This window comes from Leptosomus discolor, chromosome 1, assembly GCF_034619465.1.
Source record: "Leptosomus discolor isolate bLepDis1 chromosome 1, bLepDis1.hap2, whole genome shotgun sequence".
Classification (NCBI taxonomy): domain Eukaryota; kingdom Metazoa; phylum Chordata; class Aves; order Leptosomiformes; family Leptosomidae; genus Leptosomus; species Leptosomus discolor.
In genome coordinates, this window is record NC_141391.1 from 61,274,401 (window position 1) to 61,300,069 (window position 25,669).

The following is a 25,669-nucleotide window of genomic DNA, read 5'->3' on the forward strand; positions in this document are numbered from 1 at the left end:
CTGTTTCTATACTCAAATACAGCAGAAATCTCTGACAGAAATCTTGTTCAGATTTCACACACAAGCCAAACTCCCTTTTCTACAAACAGAGAAGAGGAGTATGTATGGGCCTTGATTGTGCTTTATTAGGTTCTTCACTAAAGTCTGTGTTAGTGGCCCTGTCAAGTGGGTGATACTTGATTTTTCTAAGAAATTATTTTTAGCTGTAAGCAAAGTGTGGCTGTACCAGAGAAGGAAGAGGAGGGAAGAGGAAAGAGAAGGTGAAAGCTGCCATCCCCCTGACTAACACACTGTCAGCTGTGTGCTCCTGCAAAACTCACCTGCCATCATTTTTAGTGTGTATTTTGTGGACAAACCAGAAATCTGCTGCTTTATAATCAAAGTATTGCTTCAGCTATTTCTAGGGAACATAACAAGACAGCAAAGGAAGCATAAAATATTGGAAAGCAGCTGAGCAACAGTACGAGGCCTGAAGATGCTTGGCCTTTCCCTACCTAAGGTGACCATACAGCCCTTGCCACTGTATTGTCAAAGCAACAGAGGGCTTTTTTATCAGGTTCTTCTGTGTTGCAACACTAAGTAGAGAAGTAGTGTCACCTCGCCTTAACAAAAAGGACTGAGATGCATGGCTCAGGAACTATTTATGCCATATGACTTCAGGTTTCTAAGATGAACGCCCTGAGTCGTGCTCTGGAAGGTCATAAACTACTCAGGGTGCCCGATGTTGAAGACAGAAGTCTGAAGTGGGATGATGTGAATAAAGGAACCATGGCGTCACCCATAATGTTTGCAACTGAAAAAGGACTTGGATCTGAGTCTCCATAGCACCAGCAACTGCCTGGAAGTGGGACGTTTGGCCTTTGTTTTTAGAAACGAGATCAACAAACTTTTTCTGTAGTTTACAAAAATAAAAGAAACCTTGAAATTAAAAGCAAAACCAAATGGATTAAAAGCTTTTCCATTCTTCAGTAGGCCAAAGTGAGTAATGGTGTACCACTAGCACTTGAAAAAACATTGGGTCACAGCAAAACAAACAAAATCATAAATAACTCAGAGTTTAAATCCTTTGTTTCCTGAAAAACTAGTTACTTAATTCAGTCAAAGAGTAAATATTTCATTTCAAAGATTAGTGCAATTTTAGAATTTTAAAATTAAATTGACTGACAATCGAAATAAATACTTCAAAACTTTTAAAGTAATAGTAATAAAAACTGTAAAATGCCTATCTGAAATTAAAAGGCTTACATCAGATTGCTTCCAGGTTCACCTCTTTCCATTACAAAGGGCAACATAGTTAAACTAACTCGTCTGTGGAGTCTTTTTTGTTGCTTTGAGTTCTACATTTTAGAATCACAAAGCTTGCAAAGAAAAGTACCTTTAAAAATAGCCCTGTCCTACCAAATATCCCATCTAAAGCAGAGGCACACAAATCCTTTCCACCTGAGCTAACGGGATCAATCCATGGCTTCTGGTTTCACCTACCAGCATAGTTCTGATGTATGAAAGGACCCAAAACCTAAAGACCTTGCCATAGATATATGCCCTATTTGGAAACACACAGACACCGAGGAAGCAGAGTTATAACTGCCAGAGTCAAATTCTCATAAGAGCAGAGTCTACACTCTTCCTGTTGGGAAAGTGTCATGTACTCAAAGAGGACAAGTGTTATCTATTGAATTTCTTTGTCTCCTTCCTGAAATCTCTGAACATTCAGCTCTAATGCAAGGAAAACCAAAGTTAGTTTTAAACTTCTGCCCAAACCTGAATTCCTAAGTTACATCTGTATTTCTACTTTGGTTTTTTTTTTTTTTTTTTATTTTTAGAACATGGTTAGTTTTGAATATTTTGACATAAATACTTTAAAGGCCATACAGTTATTCATTGAAATTATTATTCAAGTTCACAGTAAAAACAGGCTGCTTCTATTATATCTGGGTTAAAAAACGTGTGGTATCCACAAGATTTTATACATGTCTTGTTGATCACAACATTCTGTAGACTCTACTGAACACAATGTTACACTGGGACTCTAGCAAGACGAAGGAGGCCTCAGTCAGGAGAGGAGTGTGGGTTAGGCTTTATTTCAGAGGGGACTGGGCTGGTCCAGAGCACTGGGGCACGTTCCTGGAAGAGGATGAGCACAAGCCTCATATGCAAAGTCACAGTATAAAGACCCTTCTGCCAGCAGGTTTCCAGGGAGACTCTAAACACAGGAGATCAGCACCACCCTCGCTTTACAGGCAGCAAAACAGAAGCACAAAGAGGATGGACAGTTCATCCAAAGGGACAGGATGTAGATACCCCTACCCAAGTCCTAAAAGAACTTCATATGGCTGAAAAAGACACAATTAACAACTGGATGGACAGAAACCACTATTTGCAAGCATGTCAGAGGCCAATTACTACCCTGAGTTTTACATTAAATTGAGTGTGTTTATTTGTGTAAAACAGTATTAATCCCAATGTGGAGGCAAATGGAAGGATTTTCATAGAGGAATTTAAATTGGGGGAAGTGAAGACAAGGGGAAAATGCTTGCCACTGTTAATAAAATAAACAGATGTCAGTGCAAATGGACATCACTTATTAGAAGCCTTCTATCCATGTAGCAGAATGACGGCTTATAAAATCTTTCCTCAGCACTTTAATATCTAGTGATGAATGCAACTGGGAGGAAAAAAAAAAAACAACAAATCCCCCCACTGCCCCCACCATCAACAGTTTTCAAACAATTCAAAATAAAATAATCTGCTTTAAAATTATATTTTGGACAATTCATGTTAACTACTGGATATATGTTGTTCAGAATAAATACTTTCTCTGTGGAATTACCTCCTTTGAAAAGTCACAAAGCATTTGAATGGCAGTGTTTGTACACTGTAAGTAGTTCTAAAACTTTTCTTAAACTCCTGAGCCATTTAAAGCTGAGTAAACTGGAAATTAGTAAGAACATTACATTACATAGTGTAGGGACACCAGCACAAATCTAAAATGTTGAAGTTCTCAAAATGTCCTAAACATCTAAACATTAGTAAATGCTTCAGGTTTCTTCCACAGAAATACCTGTACTCCAGTCATTTTAAAAGAAGATAAATGTTAGTGATAAGAGCTAAAATTAAGACAGTTAGAATTTTTTGGATCAATACAAGTAAAAGGGAGACAACCACAGGGAATTTTAGAATTCATAATCTACTTATTCTGTCATAAAACACTCCTTCTTTAGAAATCCAGTTTCTCTGTGAGAGAAGTATCCAGTTTTCTCCTCAGCTCTTCTGAGAGCTGGAGACCGCAGGAAGCTGAGCTGTCACCACAGTGCAAGGGAAGGCTCCCAAAGGTTCAGGCTCACAGCCTGCTGTTTGCCCAGGCACTGGAGACTGAGAGGCTTTTAGGAGGCGAAGAGCTTGGTTTGGAGACTTACAGCAGTATTGTGAGTCTCAGCTCTCCTCAGGCCTGCCATGCATCATTTCAGTGTGGAGAAATGCTAGGCTTGTAAGATTATCATGCACTAGAGCTGAGCAACTTGCTCATCTGGCAAAAAACAGCAAAAGGATAAGATTGCTGGTATCTGTTTCTCTCTTCTACAAACCTGCGAGGTTTGATAACAGCTGAAAGAGGAAGTCTTGCGGTGGCAATGGCTCTGTTTAGGCTAAAGAGTGCAGGAAAACAGTTTCAGCACAAAACTCTGAAGGCTGTGATGCCCTGGAGTGAAACTTTTGCTTAATTAACTAGAAAGTTAATATTACAGTTAATACCCCTGTGTATGTTAATGAGAATTACAGAGATCAGCTATACATATATGACTATGTCACTCAACTCTTCACCTAAATCATCCTATATGCAAACCATGGGAGGGGAAACAAAGAATTAGAGAATAAAAAGAGGAGAGTAAGGGGTAAAAATTGGGAGAAAGGGACTGAAGATCTAGAAGAGATGGTCGACAGGCTGTGGTCCTCTTCCTCCACCCAAGATAGGGATGCCTGCTTGGTGAGAATTGCACCTTCGTCCTGGCGAAGAACACCTGGGAAAACTTGGCCAGCACTATTATACTACATTAACGCTATTGCAGTAAGTGCGTTTATCAATGGCAGTTCCGTACTTGTTATATCTGTTGCCTTAATAAATTACCTATATTTGCAACTTTGCAAAACTGTTTCAGTGAAAGTCCCTGAGAGGGCTCTGACAGGCAAACGTCACATCCTTACTCTTAACGCAACACTCAGGAACCAGAAGTAACCTGCTTTAGAGTAGACTCCACAACTAGAGTCATTGAGACTTCTACAGCATACATCTGATGTAATCCTCCTAGGTTCCCTTCACAGCTAGTGGAGCCATCTATTTCTGTATGTCATGAATTACACCCTAGAAATAAATATTTTTCATGAACTGTATGACAGTCAAAATATGAACCTGTAAGATGCTCAAGCTTTGGAGTCTATACAGCAAGACTTTGCATTCAGTCAGCTGAATGTCACCCCAAGAGTCTAGAGAAGCTCCATGGCCACCAATTCACTGGTTGGAAGACATACTTTGTTTTTCCTGGAACCTCAGTGGAAGGAAAATATCCCAGAAAAACATTCTGATTCAATGGTAAATGAGCACAACAAATAATCAATGGTGTAACAGATGATTGCAATGAAACTTCTTTGAGAAATGTTACAAGTCATCTGAATCCACTCAATATCAAAACCCTTTGAAATCCCATCCTGAAGGCAGAACTTTTTCAATGCTGGCCTTACCAGAAAGTTATTTCCTACTAGGGAGAACAAGAAAATGTGCTCAATAACTCTGTTTCTCTCCAAAGAACTTAAGATGACCACTTTAAATTCAGAAGTCTAAGGAAACACATGGTAAGAGTTAAACCTTTCCCGAAAGACACAGGGACTGTGTCTGAAGGGGAACAGATCCTCTGATTTTGTGAGACTCCCTTGCAGCTTTCCAGAAGATAAACTACTTCCATGTCCTACTTCTCTGTCTGTCTTATGTCATCCCTTGAAGAAACAAGTTTATGAGATCCTTCAACAGCAACAAGCAGACTGCATAAAGATCTAGCTCCCTATCATAGTGTACAGGCAACACCAGTGTACAGCTGCCACAGGTATTCAACTAGTCTAACTGATGTCCAAAATCAGTATGTGGATGTGGGAAAATGCAAAAAGTAAACCTAAGGGGATGAAGTTTATGCCTTTGTTTAGCAGAAAATGCTCGTAAGACACTGAAGTGATCCTTTTTCATTTGGTTATCTGCCTAACAGATATTCAAACACAGCTGATAAAATACAGAATATAAATACTGTGCTCTGTAGTAATCGTGTTTTCACCTCATCAACCAGGAATAAGCTTCCAGCTTTGTAACTGTCCTACAAATACCATCACTCCACACCACCAAACACTCTGATAATGTCCTCGCATTGGTAACAAATATCAGTCACCTCTTATCTGACTACAGCAATGTGTTTTGAAAAAGTTTTCCAGCTAGGATTAAGCAAAAAATAATATTCCTGTTGTGAAACTCTTTCTCAGGAAGCCCAGAACAAAGCTTTCTTCAAGAAAAAATAAAAAGAAGGGAAAATTAATCCAGAGTTACTCTCACAGGAATAACTAGCAGCCTGGCAATCAGCACCCACTGCAGATTCAGGTTAAAGGCTTTTTGATTGATCCAAAGCGAGTGAGAACTCAGACTTGAAATGTCCGCACAGTAGAAGAGTGCTCAAGCCAGAGAGCTGCTTCTTACACCCCGGGGTTTAATAGCAAAAATTTTCCAGCCTCAAGACACTTTTCCAACACAAATTTTAACAAAACTATCCTGTTCTGATGGAAGCTTGGCATTGGACCAAACCTGACAGAACAGTAAAATAGTTTCAGGTAAAATCAAAATATCAGTCCAACCACTTCTACCGGAGGGTCAGAAAAAAAATGTAGCTCATCTGCCTAGGAAGAATGATTACTGCAGACACACAACTTCACTTTACTCGCTAACCATAAAATATTTGGTTAATTCTTTTCTCCTTCCCCTGATGATGATATCCAGTCTATCCAGTCCTAAAGCACTGCTTCACCTTTTTTTTTTTAAAAAAAAAAAACAATTACAGTTACAAGCATGAACAACAAAGCAAAATGCAACTGAACATAGCACAACAGGTTATCACTTGAACAAGTCACAAAACAAATTAACCAGGTCTTCTAAAGAATCTCTTACTCATTAGGGCAGCGTTTCACTACTGCTACAACAGCAACAGACTATCTCAAATTTAGCATGCACACACATGTGTGCACCATTCCACCCTCTCCAGCACAGGTGAAGCCTACTCACCGCTCTCATCACTCCTTTGTGTGAAAACACAAACTGGCACAAACCCTTACAAAATTTTTGTTCAGTAGAGCTGCTAAAAATAAATCCTAGATAAATGAAGCTATTTAATTTGTTAAAACATACTCTTAACTCATTTTGCTAAACCATGTACCATAATGATTTCTGCTTCTTTATAACGATGACTGGAACATTCTAATCCACAGAGCTCTTGATGTTAAGCCTAACATGTTGCTGTGCCTCCATCTGAATTTTGGCATGTTTGCTTATATTTCATAGTGCAACTCTTCTAAGAATGTAAGCTAGAAGACCTATGCAATGTACTGAAATTTGTCTGGATGCCAAACACTACTCATTTTAGTAAACATCTGTTAAAACTTGCACAAACAATTATTTTAGTTATATTTTAAATCAAGTCTGATTCTGTATGAGACAAATTATAACTTGATCACTGTTGGTTTTGTTTTGTTTTTAAAGCTTCCATTGAAATGAAACCTTCCAGCATTTATTTCTAGTAGGCTATAGCAGTTTAAAGAACTCATAGGTATCATTCTTTGTATTCAAAGTGAGCGTGAACATAAAGGTAGAGTAATTTTTGATTCAACTTTAACACACAGAAAGACAAGTAGAGATGGTTTTAATCTTTGGAAAGACAAAATTACCTCTCTGTTTAATTGCAGCAGAAAATATTTCTGTTCTTTCAAAACTATAACTAAGTAACCTTGTCTCTGCAAGATTACTTGGAAAGATACATTTCTTACAATCTTTTTTCTTTAAAAGTTCATAAAATTAATACTAAGGTCATCCTGGTTTCTCAAATAGAAGAATAATAACATTCCCATGAATAATATTTTTCCCCTTCAAATCCCCCAAGTACAAAGAACATAACCTTCCCTATAAAATGTATGAATTGCATGAAATACTTATATAATCCAGCTTACAGTTTTCACTGTCCCTCACTACGTCTCGCATAACTTGTGTGGCTTTATCCATCCTCCCTCGGCTTCCCCTCCCTTGCAATATCTGATCTTCATGCACCTACTAAGGACCATCAGGAATGAAATGCAGTATTCTTTCATTATCAGCCAGGTGTATTTGGAAAGAAGAAATCATGGATTAAAAATGTCTGGAAATGGAAAGGTGTGATGAAAAATGAAGGCAACCCATTACAAGTGATTAGAGGATTTTAGGCAGTGTCGTATATCTTACCTTATCTAAGATTCCACTAAGCTCACTTTATATGGCTTAGGCAAACTAAACCAAAATTAACAGCGTGGACTATGCTCCAATTTTTATGAGTTCATTCCTCCCTGGTCCATTTCAGCAGTAGTGTAGAAAGGGGTTAGGTGCAGGTATAAAGGACGGGGTCATAAAAGTCCTGAGTGTTAGCAGCTCTGGAGTTTCCATAGTTAAAGCTATACCATCAAAATCTACAAATGTAAACAAGGCCAGAGGGACATCAGAATCATTAATGGTTAATGCACAGAAATGTACTTTTGCACAGTGCTAAAAGCACTTTTTCCCCATCAAAAGTCCGTCCATGTATCTACTACTGCCAGGGCTATTTCTAATGCGCTGTAATAGCTGTTTTCACAGGCTTGCTGGCTAGTTCCAGTGGTGGACTCAAAATAAGGAGCAAGTTCTGCAGCTTCATGTGCTAAAATTAAAATCTCAGTATTGATAGATACTGTACATACGGAAATTCTTGAAATGGAATCAAAGTCTCTGGTTTTGTTTACCAAAAACTATACAAAAGTTGGTTATGGTCATCAGCAGGTTCCAAACTTGCAGTCCAAGAACCAACTGGCTATATTTTATTTTGCCTTTGCAAAACTGAAACTAATTCCAACTATCTGTCTGTTTGAGTAGCAGAAAGCTGTAAGAAAATAAACTCAGTGAAATACACTGGGGATACAGTGATAGACTTGAGGTTCAGAGTTGTTTTGCTGCATTTTATATTGTTCATCTTTAAATGTCCCTCCGCCTGTAGCAAAGCCTGACTTTGCTGCCAGCTCCACTCCACTGACTGAAATTGCATAATTGCTGTCAGGTAATTGGTTGTCACAAACCAACTGTTATTCCCCTTGATTGTGTTTCAATACATGAAACCACAGGATCACAGCAGATGAGAGGCATTATAGAACTAATAAAATAAAAGTTAAATTAATAATTCAGGTTGCAGTACTTTCTGATTAAGTCTTGTATGCCTACCATAGTTTTTTTAGATAGAACAAAATACGTATAGCTCATTTGTTTGGGTTTTCTTTCCCCCCTCGAGTAATCAGGTGCCTTACCAATATGGCTATACAGTACTGCCCAGTCAGTATATGTCTGTCAAAACAGGCTTTGACTGGAAACGCTGTTCTGACAAAACAGAAAATACAGCACGCTTTGCAGTGAAAAACTCCACAAACCTAAATGTCGGTTTGTTTTCCCAGATGACAGTACAGTGGTTTTCTGAGCAGCTTTGTTTAATAAGTTGTTGGTATCACTACTATTCTGATTTCCAAGCTGAAGCTTTTAAGCAGCCAGAGCAGTTTCTTGTGCACTGCTAAATCCTTCTGTTAGGAGCTGCTTATGAAGCAGACCACAAACCACTTCTGCTCTATTTTTGGGATTTGAGTAGTCTCAAGGTGTGGACCTAAAGCAATACACCTTCCAGCGATGTAAGCTTTGTCACAGCACAACCAAGGATAACTACGGCCTCACCTACATCAGAGAGTCATATTCTTCTCAAGAGTCCAGGTGCTTGTGGAAGCAACATCACCACTGTGCATACTTGTCACAGAAGTCACATAAATATCCAGAGCAACCTTAACATCTAATATCATAACTGATCTACATGTGTTATGCATCTATAGCTGTATCCTGTTGCAAGGAGAGTCAAATCAACTTCTTCCCTCCCTCTTACTGTTTTTTTCTAATTTAATTTGTGGACATATAGTTACCCAAGCCGCATATAAGCACTATGTTATCTGTTTCACTACTCCCGCTGAAGCAAGAGGTGAGATGCAGCTCTGGTCGATCTTACTGTAATGACTGAGCAACAGCCTCATGGCTAGTCTTTCTTCAGCATTATATGTGCAACGCAAAAGGATGGCACCATAAACCCCCATGGCTCTGAATGGGAGAACTGAGCAACTGTGTGTTGGGATGGTCGGAGAACAATCCTGTTTCCTTCCAAAAGCATCTCTGCTGAAGTTCACAGGCAGAGGCGGTGGCAAAGAGCTTTCAGAGCTATAGAAATCAATATTTCTCCTTCCCCTGTGGGAACACAAATGGGAAAATGTCTGTCTTCCTCCAAATATAGCATCTGAATGACTCCAATAAAAAAATTCTATTCAATCTTTTCCTCTTTCCTTGAAACAGAAGCATAGATACCCATAAATAAATAGACAAATTTATTTTGTCTGAATAAAAATATTCAGAATTAGCTTATTGATAGCTGCCTCACAATTGTTTAAAAAACACTGATCCAGTGCCTCTTAGAAAGAGAGAAAAATAAACATACCTAGCTACACATTCATAATGCAGAAAGCCCAATTGCAACCAGTATGCAGAAAGACCAACGTCCAATTCATCTTGAAAATGTTCTCTCAAAGCTCAAGAAGAATACAAGACTAAAAAAAATAATACTGGTATTTCAATAGTAGTCCCTTAAAGACATCTTTCTGTTTCCATGGCAGTAGACAGTAGAGTCCAAAACTGTGTAATTTTCATGTTACTTAAAAAAAAAAAAGAGAAAAAAAAGCCTTCATAGGGATAAAAATTTAACCCGATAACCAAATAGAGGCATTCAGGACTCACCGAGCTGTCAACATATTAGAGCCACTGTGCGAGACATTGCTGATACTATGGCAGAAGTGAAGAAACATTTTTTCACCTCCTACACAGCTATGACATATCCCTAAAAAAGAACTTGGTATGCCACAATCTATTGGACTCAGGATGAGAGTTGCGCCATTAGTCCTCTGGCATCACATCTGAACTGCTCTGGAAAATAAACAGTATACACATGAATTGTTCCTATGTAATAGCACACATCTATCTGGAAATCAACTGGAACTAACACTGTTATACATATAAACTGATACACAATCAAAACCTAGCTGCATCTCATATAAACAGAGTAAATAGAATAAAAATAAATAGCAAATAGTTAAAGACGGTTTCTGTGTCAGGTCTTGTCTGCAGTAGTCTGTGTCATCCTTGATACAATTAAGGGCAACAAAAATACTTAAAAAGAAGAAAAACTTTTTTGCTGCTTCAGGCTCCAAATGTGGCTGGTTTCCCCAACTGTAATTAGGAACTGAAGTTAATCACACTACTTACTTATATAAGTAAGAAGCTTAAATTCAAAGATACTGCTCCAAACAACCCCAATTATGTTCTAGATGGATACTAATATCAGGACAGAAATAATTAAAAAATCTAAAATTACATTATTTTTACAAGTCTGTTTAATCTGAAAGTTCTTACATATCTAGTCAGGTTGCTCAGATGCATTCAACTTACCCTTTCCTCACCTTAACATGGTTGAATTTCTCAAAGTTTAGCCAAAATTTGCAGAGAATGCTTTTGGAATAACAGCATCAACAATTTACCAGCAATGCATTCCCCACTTAACTACCTATATTCCACCCTTATACTACTTATACCTAAACAGTTGATAGCAAAAAGTAGAAAAGAAGCTTATCTTCCTTACATGCCTCCCTATATTTAAAACAAGTGACAACTGTGAAAACCAAAATACATACATTATGCGAAGTTGGCAACGAGCTGACAAAGTTATAGTTAACAACCTCTAAGCATAAATATTTTTTAAGATAAGATGCACTATGTTCCTCATATGTGTGCCACTTGGGCTGCTTAAACCACGGGGGTTTTAGCTGCTGTTATCAGAGCTCTGCAAGCGGAGAGTTTTACTAAGTCAGATCCTGAATTTTTGAACTGTTTATCCACAACAAACTTTGAACAGGACCTGCCCAGTGACATCCAATGACCTAGAAAGCTACCCCAGTAACTCAACGCAAATGTTTGCTTATGCCACTGGTGCATTTCAACCATTATGTTTGCAACATAAACCCCTGGTAAACAGGGTGATGATTAACTGATTGAATTGTACTGAATATGATAAGCAGCCTTAGGATGGCTATTGGCTTGATCCAGCCACTTTGTTGTGACAATGAGATACAAATGACTATTCATATTCTAGTTTAACTACAACCAGATTATTCAGGCTTAACCTACGCTGATTTTAGTACCTTTTAACTGTATGGAAAACCTGATGAGTCTTTGTTTCTGTGTTAACAGAGACACACTTTTAAGACAAAAAAAAACATCTGAGAGTGCTGATACACCTATTTGTAATTAGAGATCTAGAGAGTATGGCTAACGGGAATGGCTTAGGTTTTCTTTCTTTCTGTGGTTTGGAGTCAATCATCTTAACTCTACAATGATATTGCACCCAGGTTGGGGCAATCCCAAGCACAAATACAGGCTGGGTGATGAGTGAATTGAGAGCAGCCCTGCAGAGAAGGACGTGGGGGTGTTGGTAGATGAAAAACTGAATATGAGGCAGCAATGTGCACTCACAGCCCAGAAAGCAAATCATACCCTGGGCTGCATTGAAGGAAGCATGGCCAGCAGGTCAAGGGAGGTGATTCTCCCCCTCTACTCTGCTCTCATGAGACCCCTCCTGGAACAGGTCCAGAGGAGGGCCATGAAGACGATCAGGGGCTGGACATCCTCGCCTATGAGCACAGGCTGAGAGAGCTGGGGTAGTTCAGCCTGGAGAAGAGAAGGCTCTGAGGAGACCTTACAGAGGCCTCCAAGTACTTAAAGGGAGCCTACAGGAAAGGTGGGGAGGGCCCCTTGATCAGGGATTGTAGTGATAAGATGAGGGGTAACAGTTTTAAACTGAAAGAGGGGAGATGTAGATTAGATATTAGGAAGAAATTCTTTACTGTGAGGGTGGTGAGACACTGGCACAGGTTGCCCAGAGAAGCTGTGGCTGCCCCCTCCCTGGCAGTGTTCAAGGCCAGGTGGGATGGGGCTTTGACCAACCTGGTCTAGTGGGAGGTGTCTCTGTCCACGGCAGGGGCGTTGGAACTAGATGGTCTTTAAGGTCCCTTCCAGCCCAAACCATTCTATGATTCTATGATACTGTTTCCAAAGAAAGATGGCTGCTTACTAGTAACATTTAGGATTTTCTAAATGCTATAATTTATATAATCTCATTCATCCATTTGTTTTGATTTATTTAAATGCATAACTTTTTTGCTCATTTTGCATAGAACTTACAACAGAATACTTTGTAAAATGGATATGTAATGCTTTATATAAAAAGATTTCCAAAATCATGTGTACTACATCAAAAGATGTGTTTTTAGGGTAGTTACATCATAACCTCACAGTTGTTTAGCACATATAAGCTGCTTAGACAACAGAATTCAATGAATAAATTTACATCTACAAAAGGGCTAAAATACTCCATTTCTTAGTTGCACACAAATTGCAAATTTGGGGACATCTGGCCTTTAGAGCTGGAATTCAAAAAGTTTTATCTCTTTTTCCTTAAATATTCCCCAAAAAAAATCGTTACTGAGGCTCTGTGGAAGCGGGTCTCATTTGCTTTAGCAAAAGTCTATGGACACAGGAACTAGAATGATAGTTATTTCTACTTTGTCAGAAAACTAAAATATAACTAGAAGCATTAATAAAGTGAGATTTACCAATCTAATGCCTGGAAGAGTTCAGCCATAAACTAATCTCTGCACAAATCCATCTTCAGAGGGAAAAAATAAAAGGTAAGTGAAAAAAAAAAAGGTTCTTGGAATCCAGACTGTTATTTTAAGCAAGCACAAATTATGCTTATAAGGAATTTAAGACTATGGCCTTCATTTTAAAATATTTATAAAAAAGGTATAAATAATCTGTGCACTAGACTCTGTTTGGAGTTTGAGATAAGCATAAAATTTGATTACCTAAATAAAGCTATTCAGGTCAAAAAATAACTTGCTTGGTAGTGAGAACTGATGATGATGTATATTGTTCATTATTAATAATTTTCTAATGAGTTCTTTAGGAGGAATATATATATTTTCAAATCCTTAAAACGTACACAATTTAAGTTCAACAATATTTGCTAGGAACAGCAAAGGTTTGCATTTCTTCAGACTACCTGCATCAGCAGGGATCAATCTCTCTCTACTTTTCAACCCCAGGAATGGCTTTCTATTAAAAAATTCTAAAGTATCCTGTGTTACTTTATGATTAGTCCTACTTCTTAGCACAGTCATGATCCAAGATAATTGATAATGAAAAGGAACTAATAGCAGGAGGAATCCATTATTAATTTTTTGTGTGTCCTTACGTGAGAAAAAAGGGTAGACAAACACACCTAGGTCTACATCTTGTAACACGCCTCTACTTGTTTGAGGGCAAGCATGGGTAATCTTCAGGACTGATGCTGTAAGTATGCCTCCAGGTACAAGCCTGACCAGAGCTCTGATAAGACAAGACTTGCAGTGGACACAAGGGGAGCCTTGCTAAAATCCAAAAGGCTGTAGCAAAGCTCTGTCTGCCATGCAAGTTTCCTCCTAGTGTTGTAGAAAGAGATTCCATAGCTGATGGAATCTTATTTTTGTTGGCTTAAATAATACAGTTTAAAATGCTGTTGGGAACAAAATATTACGTATTTCATGTATATACATATTTCATGTATATATAATATCTGATTACAAAGAAGGAACCATTCTGATTATACAAGAAAAGTGAAAGAAGAAAATAAAGCAATGAAGTTTAAGAGTTCATTTATTTCACAGTCACTGGTACACAGATTACAGTGGTAAATTTTTCAACTCATCAGAATTTCATATGAAGAGATACAAACCACTAATTGAGGTAGAGGAATTCAAGCCTCAGTTATACATAAACTATATAGATGAAAATGAGAGGAGCATCTGTTTAAGCTGGGATATTCACAATGCATAAATTAGTAAGTGTGTGAACAAATAAACGCTCAGTAAATGTTGCAAGATTTTGGAGTTATGAACTATAATACATGAACTACAGAATTTAGGTTACAAGGGAGAATGATTGGAAGACCTTACTTTGTCACATTTATAAACCTACCAATTTGGTGTAAGACTGTTCTTAAAAACAAAACAAAGAAGAAATGATCATAGAATAAAACCAGAATAAATAAAACCCTGAATACTATTTTATTTATACTCTAGCAAACAGATTGTTTTTAAGGAATTACCAATGAACTTCACATATGTTGTCCTAATCACAAAAATTAAGTCTGCTGTTACGTGAAAAACTCTGTTACAGATTTGGAAATAAAATACAAGAATTGTACTGAAATAGACTTTTGTTGGTGAGGTACTCGGTGTTTCATTATGGAACATGATTTTTAAAGAGCAGCAATAACAAAATCTATGCATTATAGAAATGTGATGTTTTCATATAAGGTATAGAGAAACGATAAATTTAGTACTTATGATGACAGAAATCTGAATAGTTGCCTTTCAAAGACATCTTTCTTTCATACTACAGAAAATACTACAATAAAAGCATAGTAATTCTAGTAAAAAACCCAGCATTGTTTTAGTTTTATATGGTAAGTAAGGAAGTGAGTCCCTCTCCAAAACGCAGGGAGTACAAGTTCTCATCAAAACCAAACTAGAAATACCTATAATGCATTACTGCATTAAGGGAGAACCTGGTACCAGCTCCCATCTCTAGGTTCATAGTTCCACAAGAATTTCCACTGTAAAGAAACCTGCTGACCTTTTCTTAAGCCTCACATACCTGTTGTTTACTGAGTGACTTTGAAATCCAGCAACAAAAATGCCTGAGGCTTGAAAAGCCCATTTTCATTGGGACATGACATTCCACTCAGGTTTACCGGTACAAAGAACCATTAAAAAATGGAGACTAATTTAAAAAATCATTACTTCCTTTCTCTCATTTGCATTTTTTAAAAAAAAACACAGGAAATAGTCTAGCAACAAAAACTAGGTATTTTCTGGAGCCAGGCTTTACAGTACCAAATCAGGATTAGCAGCAGCTACACTTAAGTGTATTGGATACATCTTGGAGTTTGCAAGATAAAGTAGAAAGGGCAGGCTTTGCAATTGAAATGGTAGTTAAGAAGGACTTCCACTTTTCATCTTTTTTTTTAAATTCACTTCTACAGAGAGGAAAAGAGTGTGTGCTTGTGTTTTGTAATACTGAATTATTCTGACATGAAATAAAATGCTTGATTTAATATTTTAAACAAATGCTGAATTCCATCGCTTATTTATGCTGATGACTGCCAATCAGCAGTCCAATCTTGGTTCAATTTATAGCAGTTTTATAGCACAGCAACTCCAATGCCTTTCAAAAGTTCTACACCTGGGCAAGGGATTAGAATCAAGACTACAGATTTAATTAAATTGTTTAACTTAGTTACATCCTAGAGATTATCCTTTATATCCCAGAGAAAGGATATACTTTGCATTCCAATTTCAGTCAACTTTCTCTAGCTTAATTTATGAAAATTTTACTGAAACAACCAATAGTGTGTTTCTTAGCTGGTACTCATCATTGTACGAAATGGCAACAAAAACAAGCTGGGATCTTGAAAACCTTGAGGGAACGAGATTTCTGTATTTTTTTTCAACATAGTCCATCTATTTAAATTTTATATCAACCTTTTACTATTTACTTCTTTCAATCTTATATTAACTTCCCTTTGAAATATCAAAATTCTCCACTTTCTTTGGTTATATATTTATTTATTAACACAAATGTAAATTTAAGTAACATCACCTATTACATGATATGCTGAAATCATCTACAGTTTGTAATACAGAATAAGAGCTCAAGAGAGTCCTGAAATCAACTCCTGCCCGTCTCTAACTTGATCCAATTATATATTCCTAAATCCTGGCACCCAAAGCAGCTTGTTCCTTTCTTGGCACCAGGAAAGGGTATCGTCCCTCATTTTCAGTCCCATAGGAAAATCTATTGGAAGATCTAAACTTGATCTCGTCAAGTTATCTGATTTATATAATTGGAATGAAAAACTAAATCCCTAATGTACAGAAATGTTATGGTCTACAAGCAATGAAAAGAGGTTGCTGATTTTAGATTGTAATAGAGAAAATCAGAGCTTTATGAATTTTCTCATCCTCTTCTACCATGAAATGTAGTACCGTCTATTCTTTCTATTTTCACACCAGTCAGTGTATGACAGAGCATAAGATCTAAATTAGCACTGATGACACTTGAGGACAAAAATGTCCTGGTTTCAAAGGGTTTCAGAAAAAGCTGATGGCACAGTAAGAGTACATGCCATTGGGGTATATCTTCCTGTCTATCACTAACTCTAATACTTGTCTAAGGTAAAAGGGAGCTTACATATGACCAAGCCAGATAGGCTTCTGTTTACTCATTATGAAAAATGGGTATCCACAGTTGTGTACCTTCCAATTTCTAAATTATGCTTCCAGTCTAAACAGCAAATTTGTCTGTAATAAACTTTTTGAGTTAGTTCTATATTAAAATTAATTACTGCTGTTTATAAGCTACTGACTTGAAAAGTTATTGTTCAAAATGAGTTTTAAGCATCATTTTAGCGTAAATTAAGACTGATACATTCTGAAAACATGACATCCACTAATAGGTTATGTATTGTTAAAAGACAAAATTCTGTATTTAAATACAGTATAGAAATCTGATCTCACTTGTAACATTTCTATTATTGCATCATCATGAATCAGAAACCACCTATGCTGTAACTTCCCTTAAGATCTCTATTAACCAGATAATTTAGTTCTATAATACATTTAGTAGACACAATAACTGATACAGCTTATAAACAAGATCACTACATGTGGATGGAAACTGCCTGAACTTTGGAGATCCATCAAGATCACTCAAGATGGAAGAGTTCATTTGCTAATGAAGAGTTAAATCGCCAATTACCAAGTGAAGATAATGAAAAGTAATGTTTGTATATAGGAAAAGTGAAATTTGGATTCCTCCAGTTTCACATATACTCCAGATATGCAAACTTCCTAAGGTAAACAAAACCAATGTTTATCAGGAAGAAAGAATTGACCAGAAACCCCTAAACACCGCAGTACTTTATAGACAAGACAAGCAAGGAATTCAAGCCAAAACCATTGTGAAATCTTTGAGAAATTTCAAAGAAATCTTATCTTGCAACTAGTACCAAACTTAGAATATTTAGAAAACACAAGTTAAAATACTTAGTGCTTTCTGAAGTTATTCGATTTCTACTTTTAGCATAGTATTTTAAGATACATAATGGATGCTGTTAAGTTTTTCTACTCACTTTACATTAAAATAGGAGATATTCTGAAATAACATTGCTACAGCACTACATGTACATTAAATGCCCACTCTTCTATCCGCCATGTTTGAGATATTACTCAAAATCAACAGTCCTTAAAATTGTTACCCTTTTAATGTTATTTTTCCCCATTTCCTCTCAGAAAAACATCTCATTCATCACTTTTAGAACCACCAAGACCAGTTCAGAATAAGAGAATTTCATTCCAGTCATGACTACATTTCTTTTTAAAGCTTCTCTTATCAAGCTCAGGGTCTATGTGAAATACTGAATGCATGGGAAAGAAAATTTGACACTAAGTCTAGCAAACCACATGCTCAAAAATATTTTAAAAATATGCTTAGAATATTTTACATGAGATACAGCATATTTAAGCATTTTCAATTTGTGACTATCATACCATCCTTTGAACAGTTTAGTAGCAATGAAAGAAAAAATTTGAAAAATTAGATTTCTCATATATATAGTGTTAAGACTGTGTTTATAGTTCCAAAAGGGTTGTCATGGGTTAATCAATTTCATTTGAAGAAAAGTAGTGAAGAATAAGCAACATCAGTTCAATACCCAGAAAAATAGATGGTCTTGCACCTAAACAATGCAGCTGCTGTGGGCTTCAGTGAACTGCCAAGAAGAATTAATTCTGAGGACAGTCACATAGGAAAGCGTAGCTACAGGTTTTGGTCCGCTGAAACTTTGAGCAAGCCAGATCATTCGAGGCTGGAGCTAACTGACTGGCATTCGATGCGGTTTCTTAAGCTTCAGGAACCGAGGCATGTACACCCACATGCACAAATCTCCATTTCGGTTCCACTTACATCATTCCACAAGTAGAACTAAAAACTACTTAAGGCACTACATATACGGGGAATTATCTTACATCTGAGATTATGGGCCCCTCCCACATCTGCCACAAAACATTAGCTGATATACTGAGGAATTTTCCAAAAATGCTTTCTTTGGAGAATTAAATTACCTTTGTAGATGCAATAAAATCTAATCAGTGAGTTTTCTGAACTTGTTCCCTAGGTCTCTCTTTCTTATAAATATTAATGTACAAAAACAGAGGCCAAGTCATTCCAAAATTCATACTCTATGTATAAATTTAGAAGTTTTAATGTGGTATTAGCACACAGAAACAGTAAACATCACACTTGGTTTTTAATACGTTGAGTCTTTTCCAGCAGAATACTCTCAAGGGACCTAATTAACCAAATGTCGATTTTTCAGATTAGCAAAGAAGTTAGATATGTAGATGAAAATACAGGCTAAGAAGTTCGAATTTGCACTTGTGACAAGCATATGGTTTTAATCTCTGTGCACTGTAGTTGCATGAGGTGAAGAACTGACATTTATTTTCTTCTTTTTATTGGGTAGCCTCAGGTTATAGAAGGCTATTTTACATGAAGACTCAAAATCTTCTCTGTCAATTCTCCCATTTGTGATTATATTAACATAAATTAAACCATTATAACTGATCAACCTCTAATCCAAGACAGGATGATTCATAATTGATTGATGTCTGGCATCAGTGTCAGGCAAGATCTTGGCTTCATGGCTGCCCGGAAATTAATGACAGTGATTGCTTCATCAAATGACAGGTAGCGTAAAATAAAGGTGAAATAAATTTGAAATACCGTAATACTAAAAGTATGAATCAAAACTGCCCAGTAAATGAAAATGGCTTCATCCACTTAGCAGATTATCAGACAAGTCTCCCACAGAAACCACTTTGCCAGTTTAAATCATTAATCAAAGTTTTAGAAAAGATGTTCAAAATTACCATTATGTCTATCATTAGAGTCAATATATAAGCAAATACGAATATTACCCTTTACCCTGAGTGAGCTCCTGGATGTACCTTTAATGCTACTCTTCCTAAAAGTGAGTCTCCCAAAACACTCCTCTGCTGATATTTTAATATCCCCCTAAAGGAAGGACCATGAACAGAAAGTTAGTCACAATGACAAAAAAATTTTATATTCAGTTGGGGATACATATGAATTTCATATTATATTTATTCATAATAACTTAATTTGTTCACAAACAAATCCCACTGAACAAGAACAGTACTAACAGGCATTTTTAAAGAAGAATTTAAAAATAAAGAGCATTTCCAAAAGTTTGCTAACATGTTGGTAAGTGTGCGTACATTGTGTACATCCATTTATCTAATTCACATACACATGTATGTACCAGAGTAAATGCATATTTTTAATTTAAAATGCAGCATCACTAGTTTTTGCTGCCTGACTGTTTCAAAGATGGGAAGACACTTACTTTTCATATGTAAGTACAAAGGAAAACACCTTCTTATTCCGTGAGAAATATAGTCTAGCTTTTATGGCTCTACATAACAAATATCTTACATATACTACTCTTCCATTGAATTGTATGAGAATGCTATGGATGGTTTGTCACATCTCAATTAGCTCATTTTTCACAATGCTCTCATGACACTGTATATCATTTACACAAGGTTTATTTGTCAAAATCTCATAGCACCTTTCTGACAACAGTTGTTTTGAAATGCATCCTATCTTGCTTGGCAAAGACTTATTTTAATGGGTTTGACAGCAGGATTTCAGTGAAGAATTCAGTGGTCATTTAACTCAGTTTAGGAAAACTAAAAAGAGACTTTCATAAATGTTCATTTTGTAACTCATATAACGTACTTCTAAAGCAATGAGACTTATAAAACGTGTTTTTTTCCAAACGATTATTCATTCTAAATTATTCTGCGTAAGATGTTTAAGTAATGACTTTTGCTTGATTGTTGCTTTGGTTTTCCTGGTAAATAGCATGCAACTTTGAATCCACAGGTACTCCATTTATCACTTTGCTCATCACGAACATACACACAATGAAAGGCATGATAGTAATTTTTTCAGCAGGAATTCTTATGTACTAGCAGTAATTCTGAGACCTTAATGTAAATCAATGGATAAATATCACAATGTCTCCATTTGAAGGATTTTTAGAGAAAATAAACTTGGGGGTTTGATGCTGCAGACTTTACTAGTGAGTAGCCCTTGTTCTGATTATTCTTACTGAAATCACTTGTACTGGTGTTTGGTTAACAGCTGAGTTATATTCTAATCCAGTTCTCTTATTCAAGAATGCCACAAAGTGCCTTATGAAAAACGAATGAATGAAAAAGGATGAGTTCACAAGTCTCTTTAAAGCCCCTTCCTACCTAAGAAAATGTTTGGCATCCCGGTGCTGTGAGACAGTCATCTCCTCCTGAAACCCTAATACAATCAAATACAGAGTTTTCCTCCAAATGAGACTGCACAGGTGGTCAAGAACAATTGCTTAGTTAGCAAATTCCCCTAAAATTGTTCTCATGAACAAATATCACATAGATAAATCCACTACGATAAACCAAGCACTCTTGTCTTCTTTTGAAGCTCACAAGCAGACTGCCTAAAAATAAGCCACCACAGATTTTGCCACTGACATGTTCTTGCTTATCTTCCCTGTACCTCTATACTATCTAAAAATGGCAAGATTTAGCTTGCATTAGGAGTTACAAGAAATAATCCTTACAGTAATAAAGCCATGTAAAAATAAAATTGTATGGATTTTGCCAATTTATGCTATTTCAAATATGAAGCACAGAAAAGAAACAAGAAGTATCAATCAGGACAGATCACTGACTATGCTTCTTAAAGCTATCTTCCAACCCAACCTAAAGAGGAGCTATAGTACACATACCAAACTACAACACATGGTGGCATTCTCTAATGTAACGGAGGGTGGCTTGTACTTTACCATTGACTGGTAGGCATTAGTCACGTTCAGAGTGACAACATTTTCACTCTTCACAGTACAATCTTTTTGTTCTAAAACTACTTGTTGCCTGAGAATAAGTATAAAACAAATCATCACCTTTTATGAACGCTGTTGACTATTGAGTTGCATACCACAAAATTTAAAAAAAAAAACATCGAGAAGTCATTGCAATATCATTTAGCTCCTTTTATTTCTAGGATTCTAATACAAAGTACTGGATAAAGCACGATCACCATGGTACTAGGTTTAGTCGTCTTAGTTGACTACTGGCCATCTACCCCACAGAAGGACTGCCTGCGAAACTTGCAGGTCTGTATGAAGAGGCCCTGACCCGGGATGGGCAGCAGGAAGCACAGCCACAACCGAGCACCCTCGGGGATGAAGAGCAGCTCTCCCACAGCTGTCGGCTGTGCCCTGTCTCTCACTCTGGTGACCGGGGAGTCACCGGGCAGGGGGAGCGGGACCCCTGCACTATGGTCAGGCTACGCCTACCAAAGCCTAGCGGGCAGCTCAAGGACGGGACTGGCGAGCGGCAGCTCCCAGACACACCTAAAAAGCTTTCCGCCCTGTGCGCTCTTTGTCCTTTAAAGAAAAACACAGGCGAGACGGGGACACGCGGGGTGACGGGCCACGCCGGCCGCCTTCCCCGAGGGGCTTCCAGCCCCGTAGCCCACCTGCCGACACTAGCACCTGAGCCCCTGGGCGGGGCGGCGGCGCAGGCAGGAGGTCGGGCGGCAAGGCGAGGGACCCAACAGAGGGTCCCCGGGGCCGCCGCGCCCCTCAGCCCGCGGAGCCCTTCGCCCGCTGACAGGGAGCCGGGACCGCCCGCTGACAGGAGCGGCGGCGGCAGTTGGCGCTTCCCGCCGCGGCGGCGCCCGGCCCGGGAAGTTTCTCGCCACAGGTTGCCCCCTCCCGCCCAACCACCACCCCCCCCCTCCCCGCCCCCGGGAGCCCCGCGGGCGGGCCCGGCCACAGGGACGCACCTTGGCGCCGCAACCGCCGCTTCTTGAGCCCGAAGATGCGGACCTTGGAGAAAATGTCCACCAGGTTGCCGTTGCAGAGCCCGCGGTTCTTGCTGGGGCTGTTCCGCCTCCTGCTGGCCGAGGGCCGGTCCCAGTGCTGCTCCCTCGCCTGACGCTTCTGGCGGATCAAGCCGCTGGCGATGGCCGCTGCCATGGCTGCTCGCCGGCTCGCCCACGCCGGCCGGCGCCGCGACGGGCAGCGGGGAGGGTGGCGGCGGGGCGCTCAGCCCCGGCGGGGACCCATCCCCGGGGGCACGGGCGAGCGGGAGCCTCCTCCGGCCCGAGGCGCGGCTCCAGCGGGGCACCCCCACCCCACCACCCCCCCTCCGCTGCGGCCGGCGGGAGCTGCCGCCGCCGCCGCGGGTCACCGCATGGGTGCCCCGCCGCCTCTGCCGCCGTGCCCCGGCACAGGGGCACCGGCTTGGGGTGTCTGCGAGCGGGCTGGCGGCGCGGAGCGGAACGAGCGGGACTCGGGGCAGAGCCGCACCCGGTCGGGTCGGGTCGGGTCGGGTTGGGTTGGGTTCGGCCGGCACCGTCGCCTTGCAGGGCTGCCCTTAGCCCCGCGCCACCGCCCGCTCGCCCGCCGCTCCCATCGCCGCGGCCGGGGCGGCTACCGCCGCCTCTTCCAGGCTCCCGCCTGATGATTGTCAAGTGCTTCGGAAATCAGCATCTGGAGAGAGCAATCTTCTTCTCCGGGGAGAGCTGTAATCACGGCTCTTCAGTCCCACCCCGCTCCAGCCTCCCCTCCACACACACACACGCCACACACACACACACACACGCCACACACACGCACACACACAGAGGCACGCACCGCTGGAGCTTTTTTTTTGTCCTCTCCAAAGCGAGGGGCGGCGAGGGTGTAGGGGGTGGAGAAGGAACTGGAAAAAAGCAGGATAATAAAGCAAAGGGGGCGAGAGGCGGAGGGAAGGGGTGTTGCTGATGCGGTTTTCTGGTGGGAACCGGTGGGTTCCCGGCGGATCCGCCGCCAGCTGCCTCTGCCCCCCTTAGCTTTCCGGACGGCTTCGTGCGGGGCTCCCTCCCCACAGGCGAGGACGGCGCTGGGCGCTGCCGGAGGGGCGTATGGCCCACCCCGTCCTTCACAGCCCACCCCGGCACGCCGAGGCACCCTCACACTCACCCTCCCGCCAGCTCCCCGGCACCGGCTCCCCGCCGCACGCGGCGGTGATACCGGTACCTGTCGCCGTCCCCAGGCCGGGGCAGCCGTGGGGGCAGAGGAAGACAGGTGCGGGGGCGCTCGTCTGCCTCGGGAACGGAGGGTTTAGTCCGACGGGAGAGGGGGTTCTGCTACATGCGGAGGGTTTAGAGCTGCGAGGAAGAAACAAACCTAGGAGGCTGAGGGGACCTTTCACCCAAAGCAATTCGCGCTCTTTGGAAGAAAGATTATAGCACTAGCAGGCTTTTAACTTGGAACACCAACCGATTTCTGAGGTTTCAGAAATACCGAAGGAATTCCATAGGGCACCCCAAACAGCCGCAGTGGGTACATTTATTGATCACTAGCACCATGTAAAATTATTTAGTTGTTTTCATAGTCTACGTCTTGGAGCACTTGAGCAAGCACCAGCCAAGCTTGCTAGACACAGAATGCCTAAGGAGTCTCTGCCCCCAGGAGCTCACAATACACTGCATATAATAAACACTATGTAAAATAGCACATCTCATTTCTTTCCTTTCGTCTTTTTCTGTTGGGTCTTTTCCCTTTTCAAATAAGGGCTCCATGTTTTTCGGGTTTACTTTCTGCCAGCCTAATGGTGAAACTTCCTGAAGTTGTACGTAACTGGAGGGAAGTAGAAAAAGGAAGCCAGCAGCTACACAGAAAAAAAACGCAGTTATGTTACAAGTAAGGGTAGATGCTCATACAGGGAAATATCATGTAATAAATACCTAATTTTAATGCTGTTTTCAGAATACTCTATTTTCTTATTAGATGGTTCTTTAAAAAAGCAGGCTTTGAAGTGTAAATATCCATCCAGAATAATTCACTGCTTTGCATTACAGAACCTACAGAGTAGGTTCTTTTTTCAGCAGAGGCTTCAGCATCTCCGATATTGACCATTATTTCCCTAAATCCTTTAATCTACAAAGAGCTATTTTTATACAGAGGGCAAAAGTGTATGGTGGGAACTCCCTTATAGAGGGATTTTGTATTAATGCTAGACCAACTAGGAGCAGAACATGCACAATCGGATCTGTATAATACATTTTAATTCTATTTAAAAGTGTCTCTAAAGAGATTCAGCTAAACCGCATTGGATTTTCTATCTGGCAATTTTTACAGAGCAGCAGTTTCCTTACAACGATTACAATTACTTTAACTAATGCAATTAGACAGAGAGGTGGGGGTTTTAATTATTATTATTATTTAAATTTCACTGTAGTAGTTTTGCATACTGCTTCCCTTTTCCTTACTTCCCAGTTGCCTTCCTTAAGACTCCTCAAGATAGAAGCGATCCTCCAAATGCCGCCCCAGCGCCTCCCCGGCCCCGGCCCCGGCCGCCCGCGCCCGGGGGGGGGGGGGGGGGGGGGGGGGGTGGTCCCTGCCTGCAGCACCATGGACAGGGACAGGCGGGCACAGGCGGGGCGTGTGGCCCTGAGACACCCGCTGCCACCGGCGGAAGAGGTGACAAGGCACAGACGAAAGTCTCCTGCTCCTCAGGCTCCAAACAAAGGAGTGAATGAGAAGCAGTAGAGTGAAATAAAGCCCAACCCTCCCACTATCTATAATTTTCATAGGAATTTAGGAGTGGAATACATGCAGCCCTAACTTTTGCATGAGAACCCCCCAAAAGATGTAGCTTCCACGTTTTCTTTTGCTGGAAGGACCTCTTTATATTATCCAATGATGCTATTCACTATATACTATCTACTACTATTATTCCTTTTCCGTAGTTTCCTTCAAATACTGGGCCTTTGCCAAAACACACTGACATTTCTCAACGATATGATGCTCAGGGTGACAGCAAAGAAAGGAAAGAAAGAAGGTGAAAACGGGCGGTATGCCATTAGACAAGAGAAACTGTGTTTCTTACTCCAGAGATCAAAACCAGTAGCTTTCTACTTGCATCTCAGAAATGCAGAGCAGTTGTTTACAGCTTGAGGTTTTGCAAAGAAAACTCAAGAGAGCCATCTGCTGTCTTAACCTGTGATAAAACGTGT

General features: G+C 39.9%; 1 protein-coding gene across 3 annotated transcripts in view; it reads right to left on the minus strand.

Annotated features, from left to right (window-relative positions):
- Window positions 1-25,669, minus strand: part of FGF14 (fibroblast growth factor 14) — a 419,412-nt gene that overhangs the window by 111,109 nt on the left and 282,634 nt on the right. The window contains exon 1 of one of the 3 annotated variants that reach the window (XM_086482067.1): window positions 22,451-22,643. The exons of the other annotated variants lie outside the window; for them this stretch is intronic. Coding sequence (XP_086338193.1) covers window positions 22,451-22,643 — 193 coding nt within the window. Of the gene's footprint in view, window positions 1-22,450; window positions 22,644-25,669 lie in introns of those variants that run through there. 3 annotated transcript variants of the gene reach the window in all.